Raw genomic sequence first — 24,324 nt, 5'->3', positions numbered from 1 at the left:
ATAACTGGGGATGCTTTGATCCACTGTGCCAAATCACTATCAGCTGTGATACTTCTGTTATGGAGGGGATCGGGAATCAACCATGCGCAATCAGTCCACATAGAATAGTTGTTCTTTTCAATGTCTTAAATCACAGTCAGTTATGTTCCATTAATTCGCCAACTAAGTAGATGGGCAGCAATCCTTGCCCCCATGGTATATAACGTAGTTCCGCTAAACGAGATTTACAGATTTTAATTCCTTTTGGTACAACATAGGTCAAAATATCTGAAGTCACAACCATTTATAAGTTTCTTTTATTGATTTGGGTCAGTGAATGAGGGAGTTGCCTTCTTCGCAGCAGCAGATTTGCATTAGTCGTGAGTCCACACGATTGGAGAGTCGGGCTCTCCTTGACATAGCAGCACTGTGGGTACGCACTGATGATGTCGTAAGCAGGGAGACCACCCCCTCTGTGATGCGGAAAAAAAATTACAAGTGATCTACTCATGTAAAGACAAACACTAACAGAGACACTCTTTGTACATAGTCTCACCTGTGATGGTCAAGATACTGCCGCAGGTGGCCGATTGTCTCTGTGTGGCACATTTTCAATATGTATGTGTGATTCCCATCTTCAGATTTCACCTTTAGCGTGATGACATCATTGGCAGTTGAAGGACGGTCCGGGCTGCATGTCTTCAGTCTGTAAGGCATAACATTGACTTAATACTTGGCATCATATAAAGGCTCAGACTGGTGTGAGACTCTTTTACAAGGTCACGGATCAAAATCCTATACCCCCATCACAAGCTCACAAGTGCTGGCTGTCCATGGTGACCTGCCCTATTTTTGCATACAGTAATCTCCGCAATCTTGATTGCCATTGCATATTAGCATTTTAATCATGTAGTGTGTTCTTGGATCTAGTAATTCCTTTAGCCCCATAAACCCTGTTCTATCTTGTAACTTCTACATGGCTGTAAAGCTTTATGATTTGAAACCACCATATGCACAGTACAGCTTGTATCTTAGGACGAGTGACTTATTAAACCCAAGGTGCAATGTGTTTCGTGACCATGCCTTTATATGAAGTGGAAATATTCTAGATATTTGCATCATAAATCTATCCTGACACATTTTGTGGATTTGCTGTTTGCGTTACCTAGTGACCAAATGCCACTGGTTAGTATAGTAAGTTGTCTGTTTATATTGGGCATCCAAATTGTGTATCAGTGGGCATCCATAATGGATATCAACATTTGTATTACCTCTCTCTCATGGCTTGCAGCGCTGGCGTGTCTATGAGGACCACTGAGTTGCTGCTCGGGGCGTAGGAGGAACCCTGGAGAAAGTACTTGTTAATATTATGTATTAGAACAAGCTCAGACAGGCAAGTTTGTGCACAACAGCGATGATCTACTGCCCTGTTAGTGATTCCCTAACCCTTTGGGAAACAAATCTTCTCGGCTGCTCACCTGCATGGCGGCCCTCACTGACTCCCTGATATCGATCACACGACCAGCCTTTACCACCACCTTTGGTAACCGCTTCAGGAACTGATCTGTGCTCAGCGCTCTGCCTGTGGCCAGAAGAGGACATGAGAATGACGGAAGAATGAAAACTGAGGATTCCAACCTCAGCTATGACTTCAGAGGTGAAATCAGTGTGGTGTTCGTAGGACGGACCGTGTAATGACGATTCATCCCTCAATCCATGAACAGCCTTGCCTTCGCCAGGAAATGTACCCCATGTTTGCCTGGGGATGTATTCCTCCTCCCGTCTGTCACAAACCTGCACCAGAACATAGAGTTAAACAGCAAAGTAAGTAACACATTTAGGCATTTTTCTGGTAAGACAGACACAAACCTTGAAAGGCACACCATCTGGAAATCTTTCTTGAAGCTCAGATGGAAAATACCCGTCCATCAGGTCTTGCATGCACTCCTTTAAAAGACCAAAGAGAAGATTTGAACCACACAAGAATACAATTTAAAGTTTAAAATTGTTTTTCCCTTTGCAGTTACTTTGGTAAGCCTAACCTGAGTGCTGTCCTCCTGATACGAGCGGAAAGGACCATCAAACATGAAGATCCCGTTACTATAGAGACTCAAATGAATAGGATCCTTCTTTGCCAAATGTGCCCCCGTGGACGTGGACTGTACAAAACACTCCCCGTCCCCTGCCAGGATGTTCAGTTCCATGATATTCTGCTGCACCAGGTCGAAGTCCATGCGGAAGGTACTGTCTACCGAAGCTTCTTGCAAAAGCAAAAGATAACCCAGCATGTTAGGGGAATGGTTTGAAAGGTAGGAGATACAGTGTGCATTTTTTCTGGAAAGCTTGGGAAATGACCTGGCTTCCAGAAACCTTTCTCAAAGGTGTGTGGTTGCTCACTCTCATCTCCAACCCAGATCAAACCGTAGTCATTTAGGAAGCTCTGCAAGATGGGGATTGGCAGAAATCAGTTAGGTGTCATCACAACATATTCACATTAAAGGTGGAGTCAGAGATTCTGGAGAAAGCTTATTTTCAAAATCAGGGAATATCTCCTCACAATATGCTACCTGTCCGTACTGTGTGCGCGCTGATAAGAAATCTGGTGTTGATACACAGTTCAGGCTCTGCAAACTGGTATGTAAACCTCTTTATAGGTCCATGATGTAAACAAAGGGTGCCCACTGTAGCTAGCAACACATCAACATATGTTGATTTAGACAACAAGGATTCTTCCTGAATCACTGACTACACGTTTAATGGGGTGGAGTGTTTAATAAATGAACCCACCTCCATTTCAAACACTTGATTCTGCAGTTGTTGGCACCTTCTTTCCAGGTCGTCTCTACCACTCAGATCATGGGTTCTCCCTAAATCCACACACAGGCCCAAGTCAAACCCTTTTCTCTAGAAATATACAAGCCAAGGTAAATCATCTTAAGAGGCTGCAGTGGTAACCTGGGTCTTTTTGGAGCTTCTTTTTTTTCTCCAAGACTGAAATCCTTTTATCCTTTTAGAAGAAGATTTTAAGTGAGAGTTTGACATGTTTGAAGGATGTCCTTTATCCAAATTTAGCTCAGGTGCATGTTCACCTTGCACTCGATCTCCTGTGCTTGGCTCTTCACAATTTTCTCCAGCAGGGTCACCCGCTTCATCATGGAAGACATGAGCTCAAAGTCGCTGGGTGGAGCACCTGAATACATGGGATCTTAATGTACGTAAAAGCATCCTTTTCATATATGCACAAAATAATACCCAAAGTGCGATTGGATTAAGGTTAGATTTTGTAAGAGTGTTTTAGTTTGTTTGTCAGTAAGTATGAGAACATAAACTTTGATGTGGAAAAGATGTTATACCTTTCTTTAATGGGGCTTTAGACATTGAAGAGGAGGCATTATTGGTTGGAGTTTGAGCTGTCATGGGTGGGATTGAATCAGATGATGTTTCGTCTTCATCAGCCAGTGCTACCTGAAAATCTGAGAGGAAAAGAGTTGTTTGATAACCAGTAAGTAGGCTACACAATTACTGTAAAGTACTGCATTTAAGAAAATATTTGAGGTTCTTGTAGCCTACTTATCTTTTCATGACGCTTAATACGTCTACTCCCTTACATTTTAGAGAGAAATATTGTACTTTTTTACACTTATACAATATGATGTTACAGTAGGATATACAATAAGAGAATAAACCATTATTTCTTTATACAAATAGGCTATGTCAATTGAAAAACTATTTTATTAATCAGTCAAGTAATTTTTCATCAAAATATAACATATGAATTCAGTAATCGCCAAATAATTCATAATGCAAATGATCATTAGTAGCAGCGTTATATATAAAAGCTCCCAAGTAAAATGCTTTTTTACACATTAATTCATAAGTAATAATTATTTAATTATAAATATAAAAGTCAGTGGCTTTTTTTCTGCACTGGGTAGGCTATTTCTGCTTAGTAAAATTAAATATTTGACCTACCTTTTAACAGATTCCTCCTGAAAGGCACTTTTTGTCTGCCCCTGCAGGTCAAACACAGTTTTAATGTAGGCTATGCTACCTGCACTCTACTGCCTTGAGTGAGCTATTTGATATGCACTTGTGTAGTAACCCACCTTGGCTCATCCACAGGGCCCTGCAGTGGAGTGCGCCTCGTCTTCTTAAGCATTGACAGTGGTGAGCTCATTTTACCCGAGACAGGATAGGTAGCAACCGCAACTTAACTCCAACAGCCAAATACCTTGGACCTGACTGCTGCGAGTGAAGTCCTGTTTGTTTCTCAGAGTTTGTGGTCTGTCGCCATTAGCAACGCAGACGCAGCAGTTTGTAAAGTAGAATGATGTCAGGGCAGTTCCTGTCTCAGCCACAGGAGAGCGCTGTTTATTTCACTCTGCCACACACACGCACGCGTGCATTGAGAGAGGTGCATGTTGGTGTCGTTTGTTCTGTAAATTGTTTCTATTAATGTCAAATAAATGCTTCCATACCGATTTGATTATGAAATGGTTTGTTGTGCAAGAACAATGTAAAAAAAACATAAAAACAAAACAAGCAGAGTTCGCAACAGAACTTTTAATGGGACCAATTGTTGAAATTAAACAATTTGTTTAGGCCTATATTGCTTTTGAAGAATAGGTTAGGGTTAATATTGCGCTGCAGACACCCACGAAGTCACTCGCCGGGCTGTCATTATGTCCCTCTGGTTAACTCCCTTGTTAATTTACCAAAGTCCATCCGCTCACAGCCACTAGTCGGCCCGGTGCGATGCGGCCATAGGCCTACTGCATGGACCTATACTGTCCGGCTCAGCCTCGCTCGCTGCGGGAAGTAAGCGGGCATTCAGAACAGAGAAGATGCTGAGGCCTTCCAGCCAGTTCCACCACACACGCCTATCACTAACCCGGGGCTATTAGGCTGCTCCGGGCTATGGATGCACCTTTCGCACACTTGGACGACGACTGGCCGATCTTGGGTGATTTGAGCATGGTTTCAGACCAGAAAGGCCGCGTAGCCGCCGCGGGGGAAGCGGCTGCAGCGCGGCAGCTCCTGCCTGATCATGAGGATGCTGATGGTGATCATATCCCCGGTGCTTTCAGGTCCATGGAATACCTGGTGAATGATTTCGATGAGCGGTTATCTGCGTGTTTCCGACAGGTTACCGTCGGGACGGACCGCGTCTCCCCTGTGAATGTGATCGCCGAGGAATCGCTGCTGCAAAAAGACGAGTGAGTGGTGTCTGTCACCGGCCTGTCCGCGGGCTAGCCTACTTGTTTTTCGTCATGTGTGGATGTGAAGGAGGCTTCTGCTCAATGCTGCAGGCTGCATTTGGGAAAACCAACCATTCAGGGGCATATTATAAGGCTGGCTATCTGCAGTAGGCTATGGAAATTAATTTCATGGATCAGAAATGAAGGTCTGTTAAAGATATGACAGGGCTGTATAGTGACAGCACTCACTGCCACCATCTTTTGTCACAACAAGCCATCACAACTCAGAGCATAGGTCCCTCTGCTCTCCTCTGGAAATGTAGGCCTAAGCTCTTTGTTTTTGTTTACACATTCAACCAGTTTGTGTTTGTTCTATATTTATCAGACAATTAATCAATTACTTGTTCATATTACAAATACATTATAATAAATAAATGAATGAATGAATGAATGAATGAATGAATGAATGAATAAATAAAAATAAAAAATCTGCATCTTTTCAGTACTCCAGCGACAAACTTAAAGGCCTACTTCACCGGTTTGAATATGAAGGTGTATTGAATTCTGAGATCCTATGTAGTATAAATGTGCAATTTTTTTTTAAATCGGTTCATCCTAGCCTGAGAAAAGGCAGAAAGAGTGTTTTTTTTAACCCTATATTTCTCTTTCTCGCGACATCACAGAAAGAGAAATATAGGGTTAAAAAAAAAACTTACTTTGTAAATATTACTGTGATGTCTTTTACTGTGACATCACAGTAATATTTACAAAGTACGTTTTTTTTAACCCTATATTTCTCTTTCTGTGATGTCACAAGAAAGAGAAATATAGGGTTAAAAAAAACACTCTTTCTGCCTTTTCTCAGGCTAGGATGAACCGATTTTAATTTTTTTTGCATATTTATTCTACATAGGATCTCAGAATTCAATACTTATATATAAGTTATATTCAAACCGGTGAAGTAGGCCTTTAAGCAAAAAAATAATTAAAATAAATGTAGTGATTTCATACGGCAGTGGTTAAGACATTTGGGCCAACTTTAAAAAAGGTAATGAAAAGCAAAAATGGCTTATCCTACAGAAGCTAAGACACCCTGGTGATTATTTGACCGAGTGGTTCAAACTCCTAAAACACTGTATCCTACATTTCCCACAATGCAATTCAGTGACATCTTTTGTTTTTAGACTTCCTCTGCCCATGTCTTCCAAACTCCCAACTCCATAGTCTTGTCTGCTTTAGTTTTGTAGTCTCCAAAACCCAACAACCACAACAATAACAACATCATTGGGGCTCTCTATAACTGTTCTAAAGCCTGAAGGCAGTGTCACCAAGTCTCACGCTTTGGCCGTGAGACACACGCATATCAACCAGTTCACACGCTCACACGCCACACCTCCAATTTCTCACGCAGAGAAATGAATCCCCGTAATATATATTTTTTTTTTGGTACTTTTACTTTGAAAGTCTTATTTTGAAAAGCTAAACGGACTGAGTTCCGTGACATCCTCTTTCTGCCATGCTTTCTGCATGCGCGGTGTCTTTATAGGTCCATGGCCGATGGCCGTGTGCAGCCATGGACCTATAAAGAAAGTGTGCAGCCCGTAGCCGCAGCAGCCACTTGGCAAACCACCACGGCCACGCCCCCCTGCGTTACACTACAAAACTAATAAAAACCCTCCGCCTCCCAGTCCCGCCCTTTGTTCAAATTATATGGAAAATTAATGACAACAAGGACGCCGGTATTAAATGAACAAAGAGGTAAGAACACCTTAATTCAAATCAGTCACTTCACTTGATATATTCAAGCTTGTTTTGCATTATGTTATTGAGCTGGTTGACACACCAACACATTTTTGTTCTAAAATGTTGTCAACATTAATTGAATGAATGTATTGAGTAACTAAGCTTAGAGGTTACTGTGGGAAAAATATGTTCTGAGAAGACATCAAGTGTCATAGATTTAATATAATAATGGTGAATTGAAATTGGATAATTGGATAATAATAATAATAATAATAATACATTTTATTTATATAGCGCTCTTCTCTCACTCAGAGCGCTTTACAAAAACAAAACAATAAACAAACAAAAATAACATGTAGAGTTGGGTTGGTGGGTGAACTAGGGGTAGGCAGAGGAGAAGAGATGGGTCTTGAGTTTGGACTGGAAGATGGTGAGGGACTCCGAGTCACTGATATGTTGGGGGAGGCTGTTCCAGAGCCTGGGAGCTGCCCTGGAGAAAGCTCTGTCACCAAAGCTGCAGAGTTTAGATGTGTGGGTGGAGAGGAGACTGGCTGAGGAGGATCTGAGGGCCCGAGGGGGTTGATAGGGGGAGAGAAGGTCAGTGAGATATGGGGGGGCCAGATGGTGGAGGGCTTTGTAGGTGAGGACCAGGAGTTTGTAATTGATCCGGAATGAAATGGGGAGCCAGTGGAGCTTTTTGAGGACTGGGGTGATGTGGTTCCACGAGTTGGTGTGAGTGAGGAGACGGGCAGCTGCATTCTGGACACGTTGGAGTCTGTTGATGGAGGTGGTGCTGATGCCGGCGAGGAGTGAATTACAATAGTCAAGGCGGGAGGAGATGAAGGCATGGATGAGTCTTTCAGCAGCATGGGGTGTGAGGGAGGATCTAATCTTTGCAATATTACGGAGGTGATAGAAGGAGGTTTTGACAGTGTGACAGATGTGGGGTTCAAGGGAGAGGGTGGGATCAAAAATAACCCATACAATGTTGAATAGGCCTACATATAGAATAATTACCTTTATTACAGTTTAACCAAATGTTTTAACAATAGGCTACAGGAGATATTTGAAAGCACTACACATGCATTGTAGGCTATTCAATTAAATTTGTGTCAGCGAAACCGTGAATGTTCTCTTTTACTTTACATAAAAATTAATGCAGAAAAGGCACACATTGCTTCATAAAAATTCACCAGAATGCAGGAAATTAAGTGTTTAATGCTAAAAAAAATTCTGGGGGGGACCCCCAGACCCCCACATACAATATGTCCACACCCAATGTTTAATTAAAACCTGTCCTACGACTTTGCAATTCATGAATTCGTTTATTTTAATAAGATTTTTGATGTTTTATCACATTTTCCAATTGTCTTTTATTTCTGATTTATTTTGAACAATATGTAAACTTGCAGGACACTAGCAAAAATTATTGGGTGGGAAAGAGGACACGGTTTTGGGTCCCTCGGCCAAAAAATCTCACTCCAAACTTTTGGTGAAACTTGGCAGCCCTGCCTGAAGGTTATTTTAGTCTTGAAATATCCCATCTTTTACTGTATTTCCCCCACAGAATCTGGAACGCTTTAACCAGTAACTATGGCTGCGTGATGCCGGTGGACTGGAAACAGTCACGAATGCGGTCCCTCCACTTCCCCAAGTTCAACCTGGAGAGGAAACCCGTGAGTGAACCCAACCCCTCCCCCTACCCCTACCCCTCCCCCTACTCCTACCCCTTTCCATTCTCTGCCCCACTTTTCCCCTTCAACCCCAGACCCCCTAGCCTGGTCCAACCAGACCATCGTACTTAATTTCACTTGTACAGAAGAAAACCAGCGAATGCACCGCAGACCTAGACTGACTACTGAAGTGAAATTAAAATTGAGCGGAAGTAGGTAGGCGGGCGGAGCCAGGCTACAGACCCCCCCCCCCCCCCCCCTCCCCCAATCACCAAATCTCTTCTCTTTTCCCGTTCATCTCACAAATCTCAAATATTCATTGTATCAGGGTTTAGCGCTTGATTAAATCCCCCCTCCACCCCACTCTGTTCTGGCCAGGGAAAGGAGCCTGACGTCAGGGCGGAGCTGTCTGACGACGAGGAGCTGAGGGAGCAGCTGGACATGCACTCCATCATCGTGTCGTGTCTGGCAGACGAGCCACTGTTCACGGCCGAGCAGGTATGTTTAAGATGCCGGAGCAGAAAAGGTAATCCCCCCCTCCCCCAGACGTTTAATCACTGATTTTGGTTGTGTGATTTGGTGCTCTGTGTAGGTTATCGAGGAGCTAGAGGAGATGATGCAGGACTCCCCTGACATGGAGGCAGAGCACAATCCCTCTCAGTCAGACCTCTCCATGCTCTCCATGGATGTCCAGCGCTCCACCAGCAGCCCCATCTACGAGACCAGTGAGTGTCCCAGGATATTTTTTCTCTTAAGAACTTTGATAACACATTAAAGAAACTACATTAGAATTACTGCCCAACGGTTACATTCCTCCGCAAGGCAGGCAATTGCCGGACTGTGCAAGTGCAGTAGTGGCGAGTCAGGAAGAGCAAAACAAAACAGAAAATTTAAATCAGAAGGTCAGTGCAACCTCACAATATGTTAAATCGCAGTGACCTTTGACTTCCAAAATCTAATTTCTTTCACCCTCGAGTCCCAAGTGTAAGTTTGTGCTTAATTAGACAAACATCCCTCAAACCAAAGCATTCTTGAAAAAGTGTTCTCTCAAGATTTGAGGTCGCAGTAATCAGTTTACCCTTGAGTCGAAGTTGACATATGTGCAAGCTTGGCCCAGACGGACAAAGGCCTACGACCCTAAAACCAAATGCCTCCTGCCTTCGGAGAGGCATAATAAAAATGTGGATGTTTACAGTCCAGACCCCTGTTTTTCTAGGGGTGAGGACCATGAGTGTGGCGGAGCTGAACGAGCGTCTGGAGGAGACGGAGGCCAACATCCGGAGATTCTCGGAGGAGCTGGTGCAGCAGCTGGCTCTCAGGGATGAGCTGGAGTTTGAGAAAGAGGTGAAGAACAGCTTCATCTCGGCTCTGATCGACGTACAGAACCGGCAGAAGGAACACCGCGAGCTGCTGAGGAAGAAGAGGAAACTCAAAGGCGGAGCTGGGGCGTTGCAGGGCCAGGCGGAGAAGACCTCGGCATCAGTGAGTACTTTGAACCTTTCACAAACGGATTTATTTACCTTCTTTCTTAGCTTTCTTTTTCACTGTTTGCTGCATTTTCTTGCTGTATTTCCCCCTGAAATCTTCTCCCAATCTGTGGTCTTCTCCTTTTCTTCCTCTCCTCCTCCTCAGCGCTTCAGCATGGAGGGGCTCTCCTCTGTCATTCAAAACAGCTTCCGGCAAAAGTTCGGGAGCGGGTGCAGTGAAAGACAGGTTACCTTGCGTTTCTCCCTCACTCTCAACCTCTGTACTTCATCTTCCTTGTTGTTGTTTTCTGCTACCGAAGACATTACTCTTTGACGGTACATGTCTGTCCTCAAACAGAGACATCCAAAGCAGCACCTTGATCCTCCTCTTTTTTCTCTGCAGTATTTGACCACAGTCATCCCCTACGAGAGAAAAGGACACCCCCCTTCACTCGGAGACCTCCAGATTCTGACAAAGAGTGAGTTTCTACCTTGACCTCTTCTACTTGGACTGTAGCGGCTGATCATGTGTGTTTATACGTGTGTGTGTGTGTGTTTGTCTGATGCCCTGCAGTTCTACAGGCCATGAGGGACGATAGCGACAAGGTGCCCAGTCTCTTAACAGACTATATTCTTAAAGGTGAGCTCTCCTCTTTTTTTTCCGTTTACACTCTGTCGAAGTTGGTTGTGACCTGTCCTGTTTTGTTTGCGTGTGTGTCATCAAGTAAACCAAAAGATCAATGATTGATCAATCCTGAATATGGCTTTGCATCATGTTACAACCTATTTGATGTAAATCATCTATATTAAAGGGAACTTTAGACCATTTTTTTATCACATATTGTAGATTAGATTTCTTACCTCTCAGTCGTTGGTTTCATTTCATTATAAAACCTTTGTTAAATCATGTTGAAAACTAGTTTGATAGAAACAATCCTTGAATGTGTTCTGTCTGATTCAGATTTATAATACAAAATATGACCAACAAATAAATCCGGGTGTGATATTATAGATTAAGATGAAATTTAATCGATCCCAAAGGGGAAATTTAAAAGCCAATCCAACAGACTAAAATTAAAGATCTCTGTAAAATCTGTTATTGTTGAGAAATCTTTGATACATGAAAAACAATAAGGACGTATTCCTAGTGTGAGACTATATAAATCTAATGTAGTTGAGAAGTTTGGCAGCTGACTCTGAAGTCCCAAATGTCACAGTGCTTAGTCATTAGGTGTTTGAACGCGTCATCAAGAATAACTTTCAGTGAAACATTTACTCTCTATGGTTTTTTCATGTCCTTTCTTCTCGCACATGTCCTGTTTTCATTCTGTGGTGTTTTCTTTCTCTGTGATGAACCGATTGCTGCTGATAGCTCTTGTGTGAGCGACGGATAAGGAGGTTTGTGACAGGTCCACAATGTGATGTGCACTGTTGTGGTTTTGCCGCCCACACTGGGGAAAAGCGCACCAACTGTAGTGCAGTCTGACCCTAATGTTCTCCCTTTTTCACTTGTCCCCCCTCGCACACACGCGTTGAACTGACGCGTTGCAGCATGGTCAATCCCTCGCACTATCCACACTCACTAACAATGACTCATTTGCCACGCACATTCAAGCTTCGTTCAAGACACAGCTTTATCATTATTAAAGTTAATTAGCACTGTTAAGACTGCATTTTGTCTCTTCACCTTTACCCACCCCACTTCAGAAATGTCTTTGTGTTGTCGTTTTTCAGATATTCAACACTAACTGGTGTGTGAGAATAATTCAAATGTCCTTTCCTTTTAGTTTTTTCCTCCTCTCATCTCCTTCTTTGTCATTTGTGCTGATCCCCTCGTGCTGAAGCTTCCTCCCCGCTCACTCACAGCTCTGCTAATATTTATCCTCTACTGTTATTACAGTGCTCTGCCCGACATAGACCAGAGGGGTGGTGCCTAAACACTATGCAGAGGCCTCCCATAGTTCTCCATGGCAACACGATGAAGAGGATACATTGAGTTTTCTGCAGACATGAAACACTTCACTTATTCCTGCATGTTTTTTACCTCCAGGTGTGTCTTTCTCTGTCTTATTTTCTTAATTTAATTGTATTTATTTTGTGTTAAGAATTGTGATATCGCAAACCTTGTGTGTTCCTTTTGAATAGTCTTTTTGTCAGTATTATTTGTATTTATTTATTTTTCTTGCACTGGGAAAGAGTATTGTAAACGATATTAAATGATGTGATACAGATATCCTATGCATCCTATGCAGCAGAGGTGCTGCGCCGTTAGAAAACGGAGCATTGCTTGTTGGTTCTAACCAAGAGCAGGGCTACAATGCAAAGGGATTTGTAATTATCTCAAGTGCTTAACTATCCACTGAGCAATAAACAAATGCACTAAACACATTGAACACACAAGTGGCAGTAAAGGAGAATTATAAAAAGTTTCAAGCAGAAACAGAAGAGTGAAGTAAGATGATACTGTTTGCCAGTAGCAAATCATTATTAAGTATTACAACATCACACGAGACGAACAGAGAGGTGCAGGATACAGAAAAATAAAAATATTTAGCAATAACAAATATATGAGTTGGTTACAGTAATGCAGTGGGTGTAACCATAATGTTAAAGCATCACATAATTCAAAACAGCCTTCCATGTAGCAACCATCGGCTTTTATATCAGCAAAACTCTACATAACAATTCTTCAACGGAAGATAAAGTGTTAATGGTCAAGGTGAAGTCTGGACTAGAATGTACAAACAAACTAACTATGCATTTGAGTGAATACTGAATTGCGACCCATGCACTGTCTGTAGCCCACCTTGGTAAAGCTGACCAGGACTCTCAATCAGAGGCTGGAGTGTCGGCATGCCTGCCCTGCTGTTCACTGGGCAGCGAAAGAACGCCACGTATGAATGGGTATTGATGTTCCGTGTGTATTCTTGTATATGAACAAGCTGCCTTTGCCCCTTTGCCTGAACTTTTTTGTACATTACAAATGACTATTTTCCATGTATGTCAAATTTCTGGACTACTTGCAGAGCCTGTTTAATTGTTAATTTATTTTGTAAATATTTAACTAGAAATATATTGATACAAATCTCACCCTCTTTGTCTCAATGTGTTTAATATGATGTGTGAACAATAAACACACAACAATGCAACACAACAGAAAACACAAACAAACGGCTGCTAAACATCTGTTAGACATTTGTTCTCACTGAGATAAGATTTCCTCACTCAGCTCGTCACCCCGGGCCTGTCAAACACAACAGTCTGCAGAGCTGCAAGGAGCTTTTTGTGTTGTGCTGCACCCAAAATAGTTATCCAGCTGCACATTTGATTTTAAAGTATTTTACCCAAGTGAAATGGGTGCTAGAAGGGTCTGCTTGATCTTTATCTCTAGTTTTGAATATCAAGTTATGCTGCATATATACAATGATAATAAAAAGGGAATTAAAAGTTGTAACATTTGCATTTCTTTCGCTCAAATTTAAACATTGGCAGGTATACCAAGAATCGTTGGAGAAGGAAAATGCGCAAATACAGGCTCATAAAAAAATAACTCTGTACAACTATTAATAACTTACTACTGCTGGATGAGTAGGCTGCAATGAATTACAGTGTCTCCATCCACCCACACTCTTAATAGCCTACTCACCCAAAGGAGGGTTACATAAGATCAACATGTTTAGATGACTCAATGGACATCCAGCTGCAGCTGTTTCTCTAGAGATCATGTCCTCAAGTCTAAAGTCCCATCTAATCATATTCATGGCCATCTTTAAAATTTCTCTTAACCAAAGTAACCTCACATTCAAAGAGAAGAAGGACACTTTAATTCCTCAAGAGTTAAACTAGATTCAGAAAGACTTTTATGTTTTTCTCACTCTGCACTTTATTTGCAGAACTGTATGAGGCAAACATGCCTTTACAAGACAAACAACACACAATTCATTCAGTATTTTACCACTACTTGAATCCCATTTTTCCTCAAATTGAGACTAGTAGATATTCTGTGATCTTCTTGGTCCACCAAAAATCGATTAAAAAAAAAAAAAAATTAAACATGCTGTTGTTATTTTTATGTCCAAGGTCATGTAACAAACTTTAAAATGTTAAGAAATGTTAGTGACGACTTGATTTGTACTGTAACCTTTTTAGATCAGTTTGCTGTTTCATGCTAAACAACCAAACTGACAGCGCTTTGCTCGACAAATTTAATTTGCGCCATTATAGTCCACATTAGAGGTCTGTATGGTCCTCAAAACAAGTAACTAGTGGTTCTCATTCATTGTGAAACATAAGTTTGAAAAAAGTAGCAGCCGAGATGAAGGGTTCAAACTGTATCAGCAGGAGTGCAGTGACCACTCTGTAAGGCACATGTATGGTGTCTTGATACTGTATCTAGAGGTCTCTATAGCTGGTGCAGAAGCAAAGATAAATAATAAAAAGCTAATACTGCATGCACATATACACTGCTGTTGCAATCTCCTGTAATACAGGCCATTGTGTTTTGACGTTGCTATAAAAGGTGCAGTGTATTGCAGCAGTGGATTCCTCTCTACTCACTGTTCAATGATTAAAATATAAAAAAATTAAAAACTCAGCATGTAAACAGCACACACATTTGCTCCTGTATAAACATCTACAATTTGTACAACATATCTGCAATTAAAAACAGGCATTACCTAAAAAACCCAATACAACATCTCTCTCTTGAGGCAAAAAAAAAAAAAAAATGGTAGAAATGGGGCGATAGGGGGGCACCCTTAGCTCAGTAGGTAGGGCGCCCCCGGGCCCAGCAGCAGACCCGGGTTCGATTCCCGCCCGCGGTCGTTCTCTGCATGTCACTCCCCTCTCTGCCCCATTTCACCTCTGTCTCTTCATACTATCAAATAAAGCAAAAAAAATGCCAAAATATATTAAAAAATAAATAAATGGGGCGATAATGTTTGCTTTCAAAACCAAATGGGCCTTCATCTGAGATTCAAGCAAGGTAACAGGCTATAGGCAGGTTTGAACAGGGTGTTTCGGTGTGCCTGGCTTTGTTGCAGTATACTAAGCTTGAAGGAAGGAAAGAAACAAAATCAAGAGGCTTGCAACATAATCAGGTATTCACACAGATTCCAGGGAATGAAGATCTCAATGTTCAAGTAGGTAAGGTGACAAAGAGGAAGCCAAAGCCAATGTTATTCTCAGTTTCCTCTCTCTGGCTCCATCTGTGGTCCCAGCTTTGGAGAACTTTCCTCCTCTTTTTTATCCCCACTCTGGTAAATTCCATTGTCCACCAGGGATTTGCCGTGGCTCAGAGGCCTGACGGGGAGCGGAGGACCTGGTTGAGATGGGTACACAAACGGCTGGTAGGCCCCGACTTGCGCTTCGCCGTCACCTTCTCCTTTGGAGACCAGTGGCTTCTGTGAGTCGGGCTGGTACGTGTCAAACTCTCCGTAGACGCCAAGCTCTCTCCCTTTCCTCAGCAGGTGTGTGTAGACCATTGTGTCCTCAATGGAGGCGTACTCGTGGTTGTCGTCGTCTTCGCTTGTTTTCGGGGTTCCGTTTTGTCCTGGCAGGAAGCTGGTGCCGTTGGGATTATAGATGGACACCTGATGTTCCAGCTTCTTCTTCTTCTTCCTGTTGGGCAGGAGAGACAAGAGGATGAGAGTTTTGTACACAGCGTCTCTTTCAGTTGACCGTTGAGTAAGAACGTTTTAACCCAATTTTCATATCGGTAAGATAAAGAAATACCTACTTAAAAAGTACAAATAATCAAGTCTATTTTAATGTGACGCACTCAATGCATTTGATTTTCTTATTGTTAAGCTCCTTGAGCTGCATTTCTTCTATGTTAGACGCTATCCTCAACTGAAGTTCATCAATTCTATTACATTTGAAGAATTAAAAGCAATTGCACTGACCTTATCACCACACAGACAGCAACCAGCACGATGACAAAAACTACTACCAGAGTGGCCACCACACTAAGGATGATCGTCAGCAGAAAGTCTAAAAGAGAGTAAAGAACTGTGTTGTTAACACTACATCATACACTTAATTAAGGATACAATCAAGATATTTGATATGGTCCATACAATTCAAAAATAAACATTTGAAGTCTTGAGATGAACAAATATTAACTTATTGTGCTTCTTATCGGCCTAATATGTCATTGTTCAACCTTCCCTGCAGAGTCAAGACACGTTTTTAGCTAAATGCAAATGCACTCTGAATGACAAATGCTAACATGAACGTAGAGCAAAGTACAGCTGAGACTTATGTGAATGTTGTTGGTATTTGCTGGGAAAAAAAGCACTTTATCTAATAGCTGTTGGGTTTTTAATCAACCCAGCAATCGTCACCCTTTGTCTTTGAGATGATGACTATGTGATCCAATAAAGAAAAAAGTATCAAAATGTCCTCTCACTCTTGCTCTTGTGCAGGGTGATCTCGGTGATGACGCTGAAGTTTCCGTTTTCAGGCATACAGTTGGACATGTTGAGGTAGAAGTTCCCGGAGACGGTGATCTCGCTGTCGGCCTCCTCGTCCTCCCTGCGGCTGTAGTCCTCCTCGGCGCGGCCCACTCTCTGAACCCTGATGTTGGTGTGGCGGCGGCTGCACTTGGGCTGGCTGAGGTTGGCGAACATCAGGCGAGCCTCCATCTTGGGGGGAACGGTGACGATCCAGGAGACGGTTGAGTAAGACTTCATCCCCCCCGGCCAACCAGGACTAGCCAAAAGGACTCCAGCGTCTTTCTTTAGAGCCACGTTGAATATGTATCTTTCTGAAAACGAGTAGGAAAAACAAGCATATGAAATATTAACTGAACAAACATGCCTTTATTTCATGAAATGTACTTCCTCCAACCGAAGCTGCTTGTCACCTGATATCCTCTCTTTCAGTCTGACATCCAGCACAGGCTCCCAAGACTTTGTCAGTGCTCTTCCCACTATGAGGGTCACAGTGACAGACACGTTGTTGTGGATCTGGACCTTGTCTATAGTTCCCTTGGGGCAGAAGCGTCCGACGGTGGTGCCGTCTCCCTCCTTGATAATGATGTTGTTGTTGCATGGCTGCCCAGGTAGAGCCTGCTTCAAAGGCCCAGAGGGAGAAGTCAGCTCCACTGTGCCACTTTCCGGAGGACGGAGGCTCCAGGTCACACTGCTCAGAGGGGCCGGGAGGCAGGGCGGCAGTGCAGGCAATAACAGATGGACTGGAGTCTTTGGGCAGTCTTTGAGTTGACTACACTCTGATATAGAAGTACAGGTGATTTAAAATCAGAAATCAGTACAGATTACGTTTTCATAAATGAGATATAATTTGTTAAAAAAAAAACTACACAGTAACAAATACCTAAAATGTGCTTATATGTGGTTAAAACTAGTGGTCGACGGATATGGGTTTTTCAATGGCCAAGGTCGATATGTAGGGAAAAGGTCGGTCGATTTATAATACCAATATCACGCTATTATCCCTTTTGAATTGTATTTGATGAAATACATTAATTTAATAATAACAAATGAGAAACAATGTTGAAATAAAAATATATAGGAAATATGCATTGTCTATTGCATTTGGCCTACTTTGGCGTTAGCTTTCTAAATATTACCATAAGGGACCTCTAGAATTCGATCCAGCTTTGATTATTGAAATAGAAGAAAAAAAAACAAGGTAAATATTTGGGTGACACATTTTTAAAACGCCAATGCCGATTATCTCAAAATGCCAGTAATCAATTTATCTATCTCTAATAGAAATTTGCGTTTTTCAGAACAGGCTTGGTGGAAATGGAATATAATATTCATAAGTATGTTTTAATTAGTGTTTAATCGCTTCAAAATAAAGGACCTAACGCATTTTGTGGGTGTCCGCCAGTATTGCACCGAAGAATAAGTAAGGCCAATGTAGATAAATAACTAAATACATTTTCAACTCATCACTTGACATTGTGGAAAGACTTGAGGCAGTGGTGGATGATGCCATCCTTAGTAACTAGCTTCTTTTCCCTGAAGGCCGATGTAGATTCAGTAAATTCTGTGAGCGGGGGGGTAGACACGGAATGTGCAATCTAGATTTGTCACTCACCATTAAATGACACCAAACTACACATTATTAAACACTACACCTTTAAACCATTCATTACATGTTTATACAGTGCTTATAAATCCAAATTATTCAATTATTTTCCTATAATGCAATCAGACTCTAAATCGGCCGTCGTGTACAAGTACAATATGAGGTGACCATTGAAAACATCCACAACTGAACACATTTTGAAATGTACCTATGACTCTTGTGGCAGTGATTCGTACATCCTCTGGAAGGCAGTCCTGGAAAGTCAGATCACTGTTTGATATGACCGTGATCTTCGGCTTCAGCACAGAGTTTATTTTTATTTGGCAGTGCGAAGCCCGATTTGCTCGCTCAATGTGAAGAGAGAGGCCATCCATTTTGCTCACATCCACTTTGCAAGGCACTACAGAAAGCAAAACGACATAATATTAAAATGTCTTTCGCTTGCATTTTTTCAGCCCCACTATCTGTCTCACACACCAACACCATAATTCTCATGTTTGGGCAAGTGCCTTCCAGCAGAAATCAAAAGCATATCGCAACCATGGCTGACAGGAATTTACCCTAAATGCTATTCCCTTACAATTGAAGGAAGAGTTTCCTGGCGAAGTGCCAGCTTTGCAGAATGATTCAGCAATGATGCAATCTCAGAGCTCCCCTAACTTGAGACCTGAGGCAAAGAACAGTCCCCACGTCACTATTGTGTTACTCATCCACAGTAAAGCCGTCTCATAGAACAGGAAACTCTTGTCATTAATGAATAATGAAACGAATATTTATAATTGGCAATCACATGCCTGCTGCAACATGCAGAGGACATATTGTTAATCCTCTAGACCAGTGGTCTTCAACAGGGGGTTTGCAACTCCTAGGGGGTCAGTGGAGGTACTGCAGGGTGTCCACCAAAATTATTTTATTTTTATTATTATTATTATTATTATTATTATTATTATTATTATTATTATTATTATTATTATTATTATTTTGAGCTACTTTTTGGAAAATCGATTTTAAAAATTGAGTGATTCCCATGACCCTACGGACGGGTAATGGGTTCATGGGTAATGCTACGGAGCCCAACGTGATTTGTCTCACGCCGCCATTAAATTAAAAGCTGAAAAGAAAATAATTGACTCGACTACCAACTTTGCTTATTATTTTCAATAATTGTATTAAAAACATTTTGGATCGTGGATGTTATGGGAAATGATTTCAATACTGAACTGAGATTTAACTAACTTCAATATATTTAATATTGCAGTGGCACTTTTTCCATCATGGGGTGGCTGTGGCAAAGCGAGTAGGGTGGTCGCCACATGTTGAAGTCTCCCTGGGCAAGACACTGAACCCTAAATTGCTCCTGATAGTTAGCTTGCACCCTGCGTGGTAGATGCTGCTATCAATCTCTAATTCCTGAATCATTTCCCAGACTTTATGATGAATCCTAATTACGCTAAACTAAACATTTTAATATAAAACACTAAGTACTAAATTTTTTGTCAAACTTAAGAAAAAAAAGTCTACAATACAATGGGCAGGTCGTTTTGTTGAGCTTTCTCTCCAGAAAGAGCTCCAGAATGGTAAAACTAAAAGATGCTTGAACAGATTAGCTGTTGTCAGCAGTATCTCTTACATTGCACATAGTCATTAATAAGATCAAGCAAAGTTGTTATTTCCAGTGCATTTTCCATATTGAAAGCAGTCTCGAAATGTAAATTCATCAAATAAATGTTTTGGATAAGACCTATCCACAAGTAGGGTACTCTTCTGGCTGGACTCTGCAGTGGGAGTTGGTCTCCATTTAGATATTACAAATAGTCCATGTTCTCTCACAAACACCACTAAACTGAAGTTAAACCTGCCTCTTTGGAGGATTAATTTAAACTCAAATTTAGACCTAGAGTAGCTCTAGTCGTCCGTCATGCAATTGGCTTTGTTTAATCCAGAATATCTTTAATCTAGGACTATTTTAAACTGAGTCTGTGCAAGTAGCTTTGAATTAATCCAGCTCAAACAGGCATTTTAGTCTCGGACTAGGTTTAAGCCTTATCTGTGAAACCGGCCCTTAGCCTTATTAATTAAACTGGAACTTACCCGATGCAGCCAAGGCGATGCCCGTAAAAAGGAAAATCTGAAGGGTGGCTTTTAGTAAGGACATGCTTTCCGTCAGTAGGGATCTTCTTTTTTAATTACGATCCTGAGGGAGATCTGCGCGTTTCATTGCTTCTCGCCCGAAGCTGCGAACTTCATGCGCCACACTTTCCCCTCGTATTGGCATAGGCCTACGTGAAGTAAAACACAGCTCGGAGTTGGGAAGATTAATCAAATCCTGCACTTCCTGTGTTGGTGTATGAGCTGAGTGGTGAGTCAGCAGCATGGACCTATAAAGAAGGTCAGCAACAATGGGAGTGCCGAGGAAGCAGGTAATTTAAAGGCGCGGCCAGATCGGCCATTTTGACAGGTAGAACTGTTCATCAATGCTCTAACGATCATGATATTAAAAAGATGCAAAGAAAAAAATAGCTTTGTTAGGATATTTCAGGATTAGGTTTTAAGATTAAAAGTTAAAAAAAAACTTTGCAGTATAATACAACAACTCTGCAATAAATTCAACTTTAATGAAGGCTATAATTTTAATAAAAAAACTGTTACAGAGGATTGATTCGAATCCTATAAAATATGTAGCAGTGTTTATTGCATTGTTATTTACTGATGTCACAGACTAAAGTGCAAGTGTCAAAGGGGCTTGTGTAAGGTCAGCAACCAATAGCCTCTAGCATGATCATACAGCTTAATCAACTTTTCTCTGTAAAAGTTTCAACAATAACTGAAACTCATAACCTTCATGAATAGAGGATGTATTGCAGGATTGTTGTATTAGATTGCATATTTTTTTATTAACTATAGGTGTAACTTATAACTACAACAACATTTTCCAAAAACTTTGACTGTTTTGGCTCCCTTTTGGATCAACATGCTGCTGCTGTCTTGCAGTAAGTCTGAAGCAAATTGATTTAGGCTACAGAGAACAGGTAAGAGAGAATCTGAGATAGCCTATAATACATTTTATTTTCATTTAAACCGTTGGAACATAAATACAAATAAGCACTTATATTGAACTAGACATTATAATTCTAACAATATAAATATTGTCAGTCATAAACCACATCTATTTGTCTAGTGTATCGGAGAAAAACTATTACACTTACTGTGCACATGACTATAGGTTATATATGTGACGGCACAATTTAAAGTTCAGTTTTCAGTGCAAAAGTCCAACACATGGGATAAGGCAGAACACTTCCTAGAAAGATTAAAAACTACAAACACTGTTGAAAGAGAAAAGTGTGCACAGTTTACGCAGACATAATCTACAGGAAGGCCTACAAGGCGATACAAAACACATTTGTATTGGTCCCAGTATAGATAAATATTGGCTATGATAATCCATCATATCAACCTCGTCTGTCAGAATGAGGAGGAGGGAGGTCTAATGAGGGGTTAAAGAACATCCACAACTGAAGCATTTGATCAACAAAAAAAAAGGTTCTCCAGAGCTCTGCAATCACTCATTCAAGTGAACAATTGAATGGCTACAATTATTGTATAGGCAGCACAGGCTAATTGAAATGAAAGATTATTTCAATCATCTCGGTCTCCTCTGCTCCATCCCGTTGGGCAGAAATCCTGCAATGATCGGGACTGGCCATATGAGAGCAGCAACGCTCCACACGATGATCACCAAAGTCATGAAACAAGCTACAAGTGTCGACTCGATGGGCTTTCTGTTCAGCCTCCAACTTTTGTCCCCCTGGAGCTCGTCCAGGCTAAAATCCACGCAGCAGAAAGTGACCTGATCCCCGGTCTGCTGCTGGCCCCTCGACCTGCCCTGACTAAACCTGCGGTACCGGGACATCCCGCAGCCCACGCACAGCCGCAACTCCTGCTGACCCCCGTTGACCCCGAGGTGTTCGATGACGACCGGCGAGATCGCTCTGTTGATCGCCGCGGAGAAAAAAGCCCTTCCGTGGTTGTTGGTGGTGTAGATGAGCACGTCACACTGGAAGCCGAAGTTGCTGTCCCAGCGGGCCACCAGCGACGTGGGCAGGAGTCTCTGGACGCTCACGTTGCACTGGGACACTGGGCTCTGCACTGACGAGGCGTCATTTGGGTTATTAGAGGCTGCGTCGCTCTCCTCCACGGACCTCTTGGAGAAGCGCACGTCCACCTCCAGGTTGGCCATGAAGCGGTTGGAGGAGTTGATTGGCGGCAGGAGAAGGTCTTCGTCGCTCCAGCCTTGGCATCGCTGGAGAAGTCCGGCCACCGCGGTCAGAGCCAGCAGCAGGGTCGGGGAGTCGTTCAGCATGGCACAGCAGGGCGCGTCTCTCCCGCTTGCATGGTGCTGTGATGTGACAATCAGCAGAGAAGGCGACGGACGACGCGTGCAATGTTTGAAAACGCCAGTTGCCGGTGATGAAAAATAAATAAATAAAATAATAATGCAGCTTCCGATGGAGAGATTCACTTCCCTGCCCGAATGGTATAAATGAAATCGTCCAAAGCCGGTCACATGCGCCCATCCAGTCCCCTCCCTTTGGATATTTCTCTTATCACTTGTTCTCCAATGTGCCCTGCAATCGCTCTACGGGAGAAGCAGGTTGAGTAGCTCCGTTTTCATCACAGCTCTCCTCACTGTCACCTCATGAGCATGTGAGCGCCGAGCACAAAGACACAGAGGAGTGGTGAGGGCAGAGCCTTCAGTGCGCAATGACAGAAATAAACAACAAGTTCCACACACGTCTCCCAATAAACAGCCCTAACACACACTTGTCCAATGAAACTTTCTCAATGAAATAAAATTGCATCAAATGGACTGATTAGAAAATCCAGCCTTACTCTGACATCCTCCGAGGCTGACTTCTCACCTGTGCGCGGCGCACGTCCTCTCTCCCGGGATAAGAAAATACCTGAGGGTAAGGCAAACAAAAACAAGTGGTAGGCTTACACTGTATTGAATTTGTTGGCTTAAAAGTAATGACATTTCAATATGTGGATAATATTAAATAATCAATACATAACCGGCACCTATCACAAATCACCTCCCCCTCCAAGATTTGTATCGAAAATCTGTCAAAAGTATTAAAAGATAAGTCTTAAAAATGTAGGCTTCTTCTTTGAAAGAGTATAGGTGACTTTTGTGGAAGTCATTTGAACTATTTTCCCTCCATTCAATGATAAACCATCCTGATCAATAACCTAAAGTTGTCACATTTTAAGGTCACACACACACACACACACACACACCCTCACACACACATACACACACACACACACACACACACACACGATGAAATAAACTCTTCTGTGTTCATTTGTTACTATGGTTGACGAAACCGATGACAATCTTGGTTTGTTATAAAAATGTTATTCTGCATAATACACTGCATATTATCCACAATTACATGTCAGAGCTTGTAATTCAGCTCTTTCGAGGTTCAAAACAATAATCTTCACAGCGTTTGTCAAAAATTTAAAAACAAAACAAAACAAGAAACAAGGATAACACAAGCAATGTATGTGTTTTCATGTATCTAAGCTGATACAAATGACAAAATCTCTGAGTGGTAAACTCAACAGCCCCTAATCCATTTGCTTGTTTGTCCATCTGTACCCTTGGTGTTTGCCTCTCTGTTTGCCATATTCTACTCTCCTGGGGAAGCCAGACACATCAATAAACATGTGCATCCACTGTGCAGCAGCAGCAGGGGCTTTTGAGCACATTGTGTATAACCTGGCTGCTGTATCTGATGCTGAAGAGGATACGATCACACCCCTTCTTCACCCTCCCACCCCCCCCCCCCCCCCCCCCTTTGTATTTTGGATCCATCACTTTATCATAGAACAGAACATCTGATTACAATCCCAGCTCAGGGAACCAGCTGCAGTTAATCTCCATTCTGTGGAGCTCCCAGCAAAAGTTTCCATATTAGGACTAGTGGTCAAACACCTGGTCCGTTTTGGCGAAGAGGGATTCAAGCTGTGGTCACTATGAGCCAGGGTTGATCTCGCACAGTCGCGAGTCGAATCGCACAGAGCTCAGAGTCAACCCCATCTCCTCAAAACAAAATACGTAGTGTAACTTGGAGTGGAACTTGGCGTAACGTGATGATAAGAAAAATTACCTTTTGAAAAATGGCGTCCGCTTCATTC

The 24,324-nt window shown here is 42.1% G+C and overlaps 4 protein-coding genes across 4 annotated transcripts; 1 reads left to right on the top strand and 3 right to left on the bottom strand.

The window, feature by feature from the left end:
• Positions 1 to 107: 107 nt before the first annotated feature.
• On the bottom strand, positions 108 to 4,156 carry ubxn11 (UBX domain protein 11; the record flags this gene model as incomplete). The annotated part of the gene is given in 14 exon segments (XM_080039540.1): positions 108 to 452; positions 536 to 685; positions 1,251 to 1,324; positions 1,458 to 1,561; positions 1,668 to 1,773; positions 1,849 to 1,926; positions 2,022 to 2,318; positions 2,321 to 2,419; positions 2,767 to 2,846; positions 2,935 to 2,986; positions 3,069 to 3,169; positions 3,333 to 3,452; positions 3,952 to 3,992; positions 4,086 to 4,156. Coding segments are annotated over 14 exon segments (1,542 nt in total). The 3' UTR covers positions 108 to 283.
• A 651-nt stretch (positions 4,157 to 4,807) lies between these two features.
• On the top strand, positions 4,808 to 13,149 carry fez2a (fasciculation and elongation protein zeta 2a). The gene is made up of 8 exons (XM_080040281.1): positions 4,808 to 5,195; positions 8,488 to 8,596; positions 8,972 to 9,091; positions 9,186 to 9,318; positions 9,810 to 10,075; positions 10,463 to 10,538; positions 10,634 to 10,699; positions 11,960 to 13,149. The coding sequence occupies exons 1-8, from the start codon at positions 4,897 to 4,899 to the stop codon at positions 11,974 to 11,976; spliced, it is 1,086 nt and encodes a 361-aa protein (XP_079896407.1). The 5' UTR covers positions 4,808 to 4,896; the 3' UTR covers positions 11,977 to 13,149.
• Positions 13,150 to 13,267: 118 nt separating this feature from the next.
• Positions 13,268 to 20,455, bottom strand: cdcp1a (CUB domain containing protein 1a). The gene is made up of 6 exons (XM_080040280.1): positions 20,209 to 20,455; positions 18,326 to 18,517; positions 16,925 to 17,290; positions 16,469 to 16,825; positions 15,963 to 16,050; positions 13,268 to 15,678 (listed from the first exon to the last, which is right to left on the bottom strand). Exons 1-6 carry the CDS (start codon positions 20,270 to 20,272, stop codon positions 15,243 to 15,245), a joined length of 1,503 nt encoding a protein of 500 aa, XP_079896406.1. The 5' UTR covers positions 20,273 to 20,455; the 3' UTR covers positions 13,268 to 15,242.
• Positions 20,456 to 21,760: 1,305 nt separating this feature from the next.
• tmem158 (transmembrane protein 158) lies at positions 21,761 to 22,480 on the bottom strand (the record flags this gene model as incomplete). The annotated part of the gene is made up of 1 exon (XM_080038813.1): positions 21,761 to 22,480. The coding sequence occupies one exon, from the start codon at positions 22,478 to 22,480 to the stop codon at positions 21,761 to 21,763; it is 720 nt and encodes a 239-aa protein (XP_079894939.1).
• Positions 22,481 to 24,324: the final 1,844 nt, after the last annotated feature.

This window comes from Ammodytes marinus, assembly GCF_949987685.1.
Source record: "Ammodytes marinus genome assembly, chromosome: 13".
NCBI classification, from domain to species: domain Eukaryota; kingdom Metazoa; phylum Chordata; class Actinopteri; order Uranoscopiformes; family Ammodytidae; genus Ammodytes; species Ammodytes marinus.
The sequence above is the reverse complement of the archived record's forward strand: the minus strand, read 5'-3'. Positions and strand labels throughout refer to the sequence as shown.

Coding starts and splice junctions, on each gene's coding strand:
- fez2a (XM_080040281.1), top strand. CDS start 4,897: ATGGATGCACCTTTCGCACACTTGGACGACGACTGGCCGATCTTGGGT. Junction 5,196..8,487: donor TCGCTGCTGCAAAAAGACGA/GTGAGTGGTGTC, acceptor TTTCCCCCACAG/AATCTGGAACGCTTTAACCA. Junction 10,076..10,462: donor CGGAGAAGACCTCGGCATCA/GTGAGTACTTTG, acceptor TTTTCTCTGCAG/TATTTGACCACAGTCATCCC.
- cdcp1a (XM_080040280.1), bottom strand. CDS start 20,272: ATGTCCTTACTAAAAGCCACCCTTCAGATTTTCCTTTTTACGGGCATC. Junction 17,291..18,325: donor CACTGCCACAAGAGTCATAG/GTACATTTCAAA, acceptor CTTCTATATCAG/AGTGTAGTCAACTCAAAGAC. Junction 16,826..16,924: donor ACTGAAAGAGAGGATATCAG/GTGACAAGCAGC, acceptor ACTCGTTTTCAG/AAAGATACATATTCAACGTG.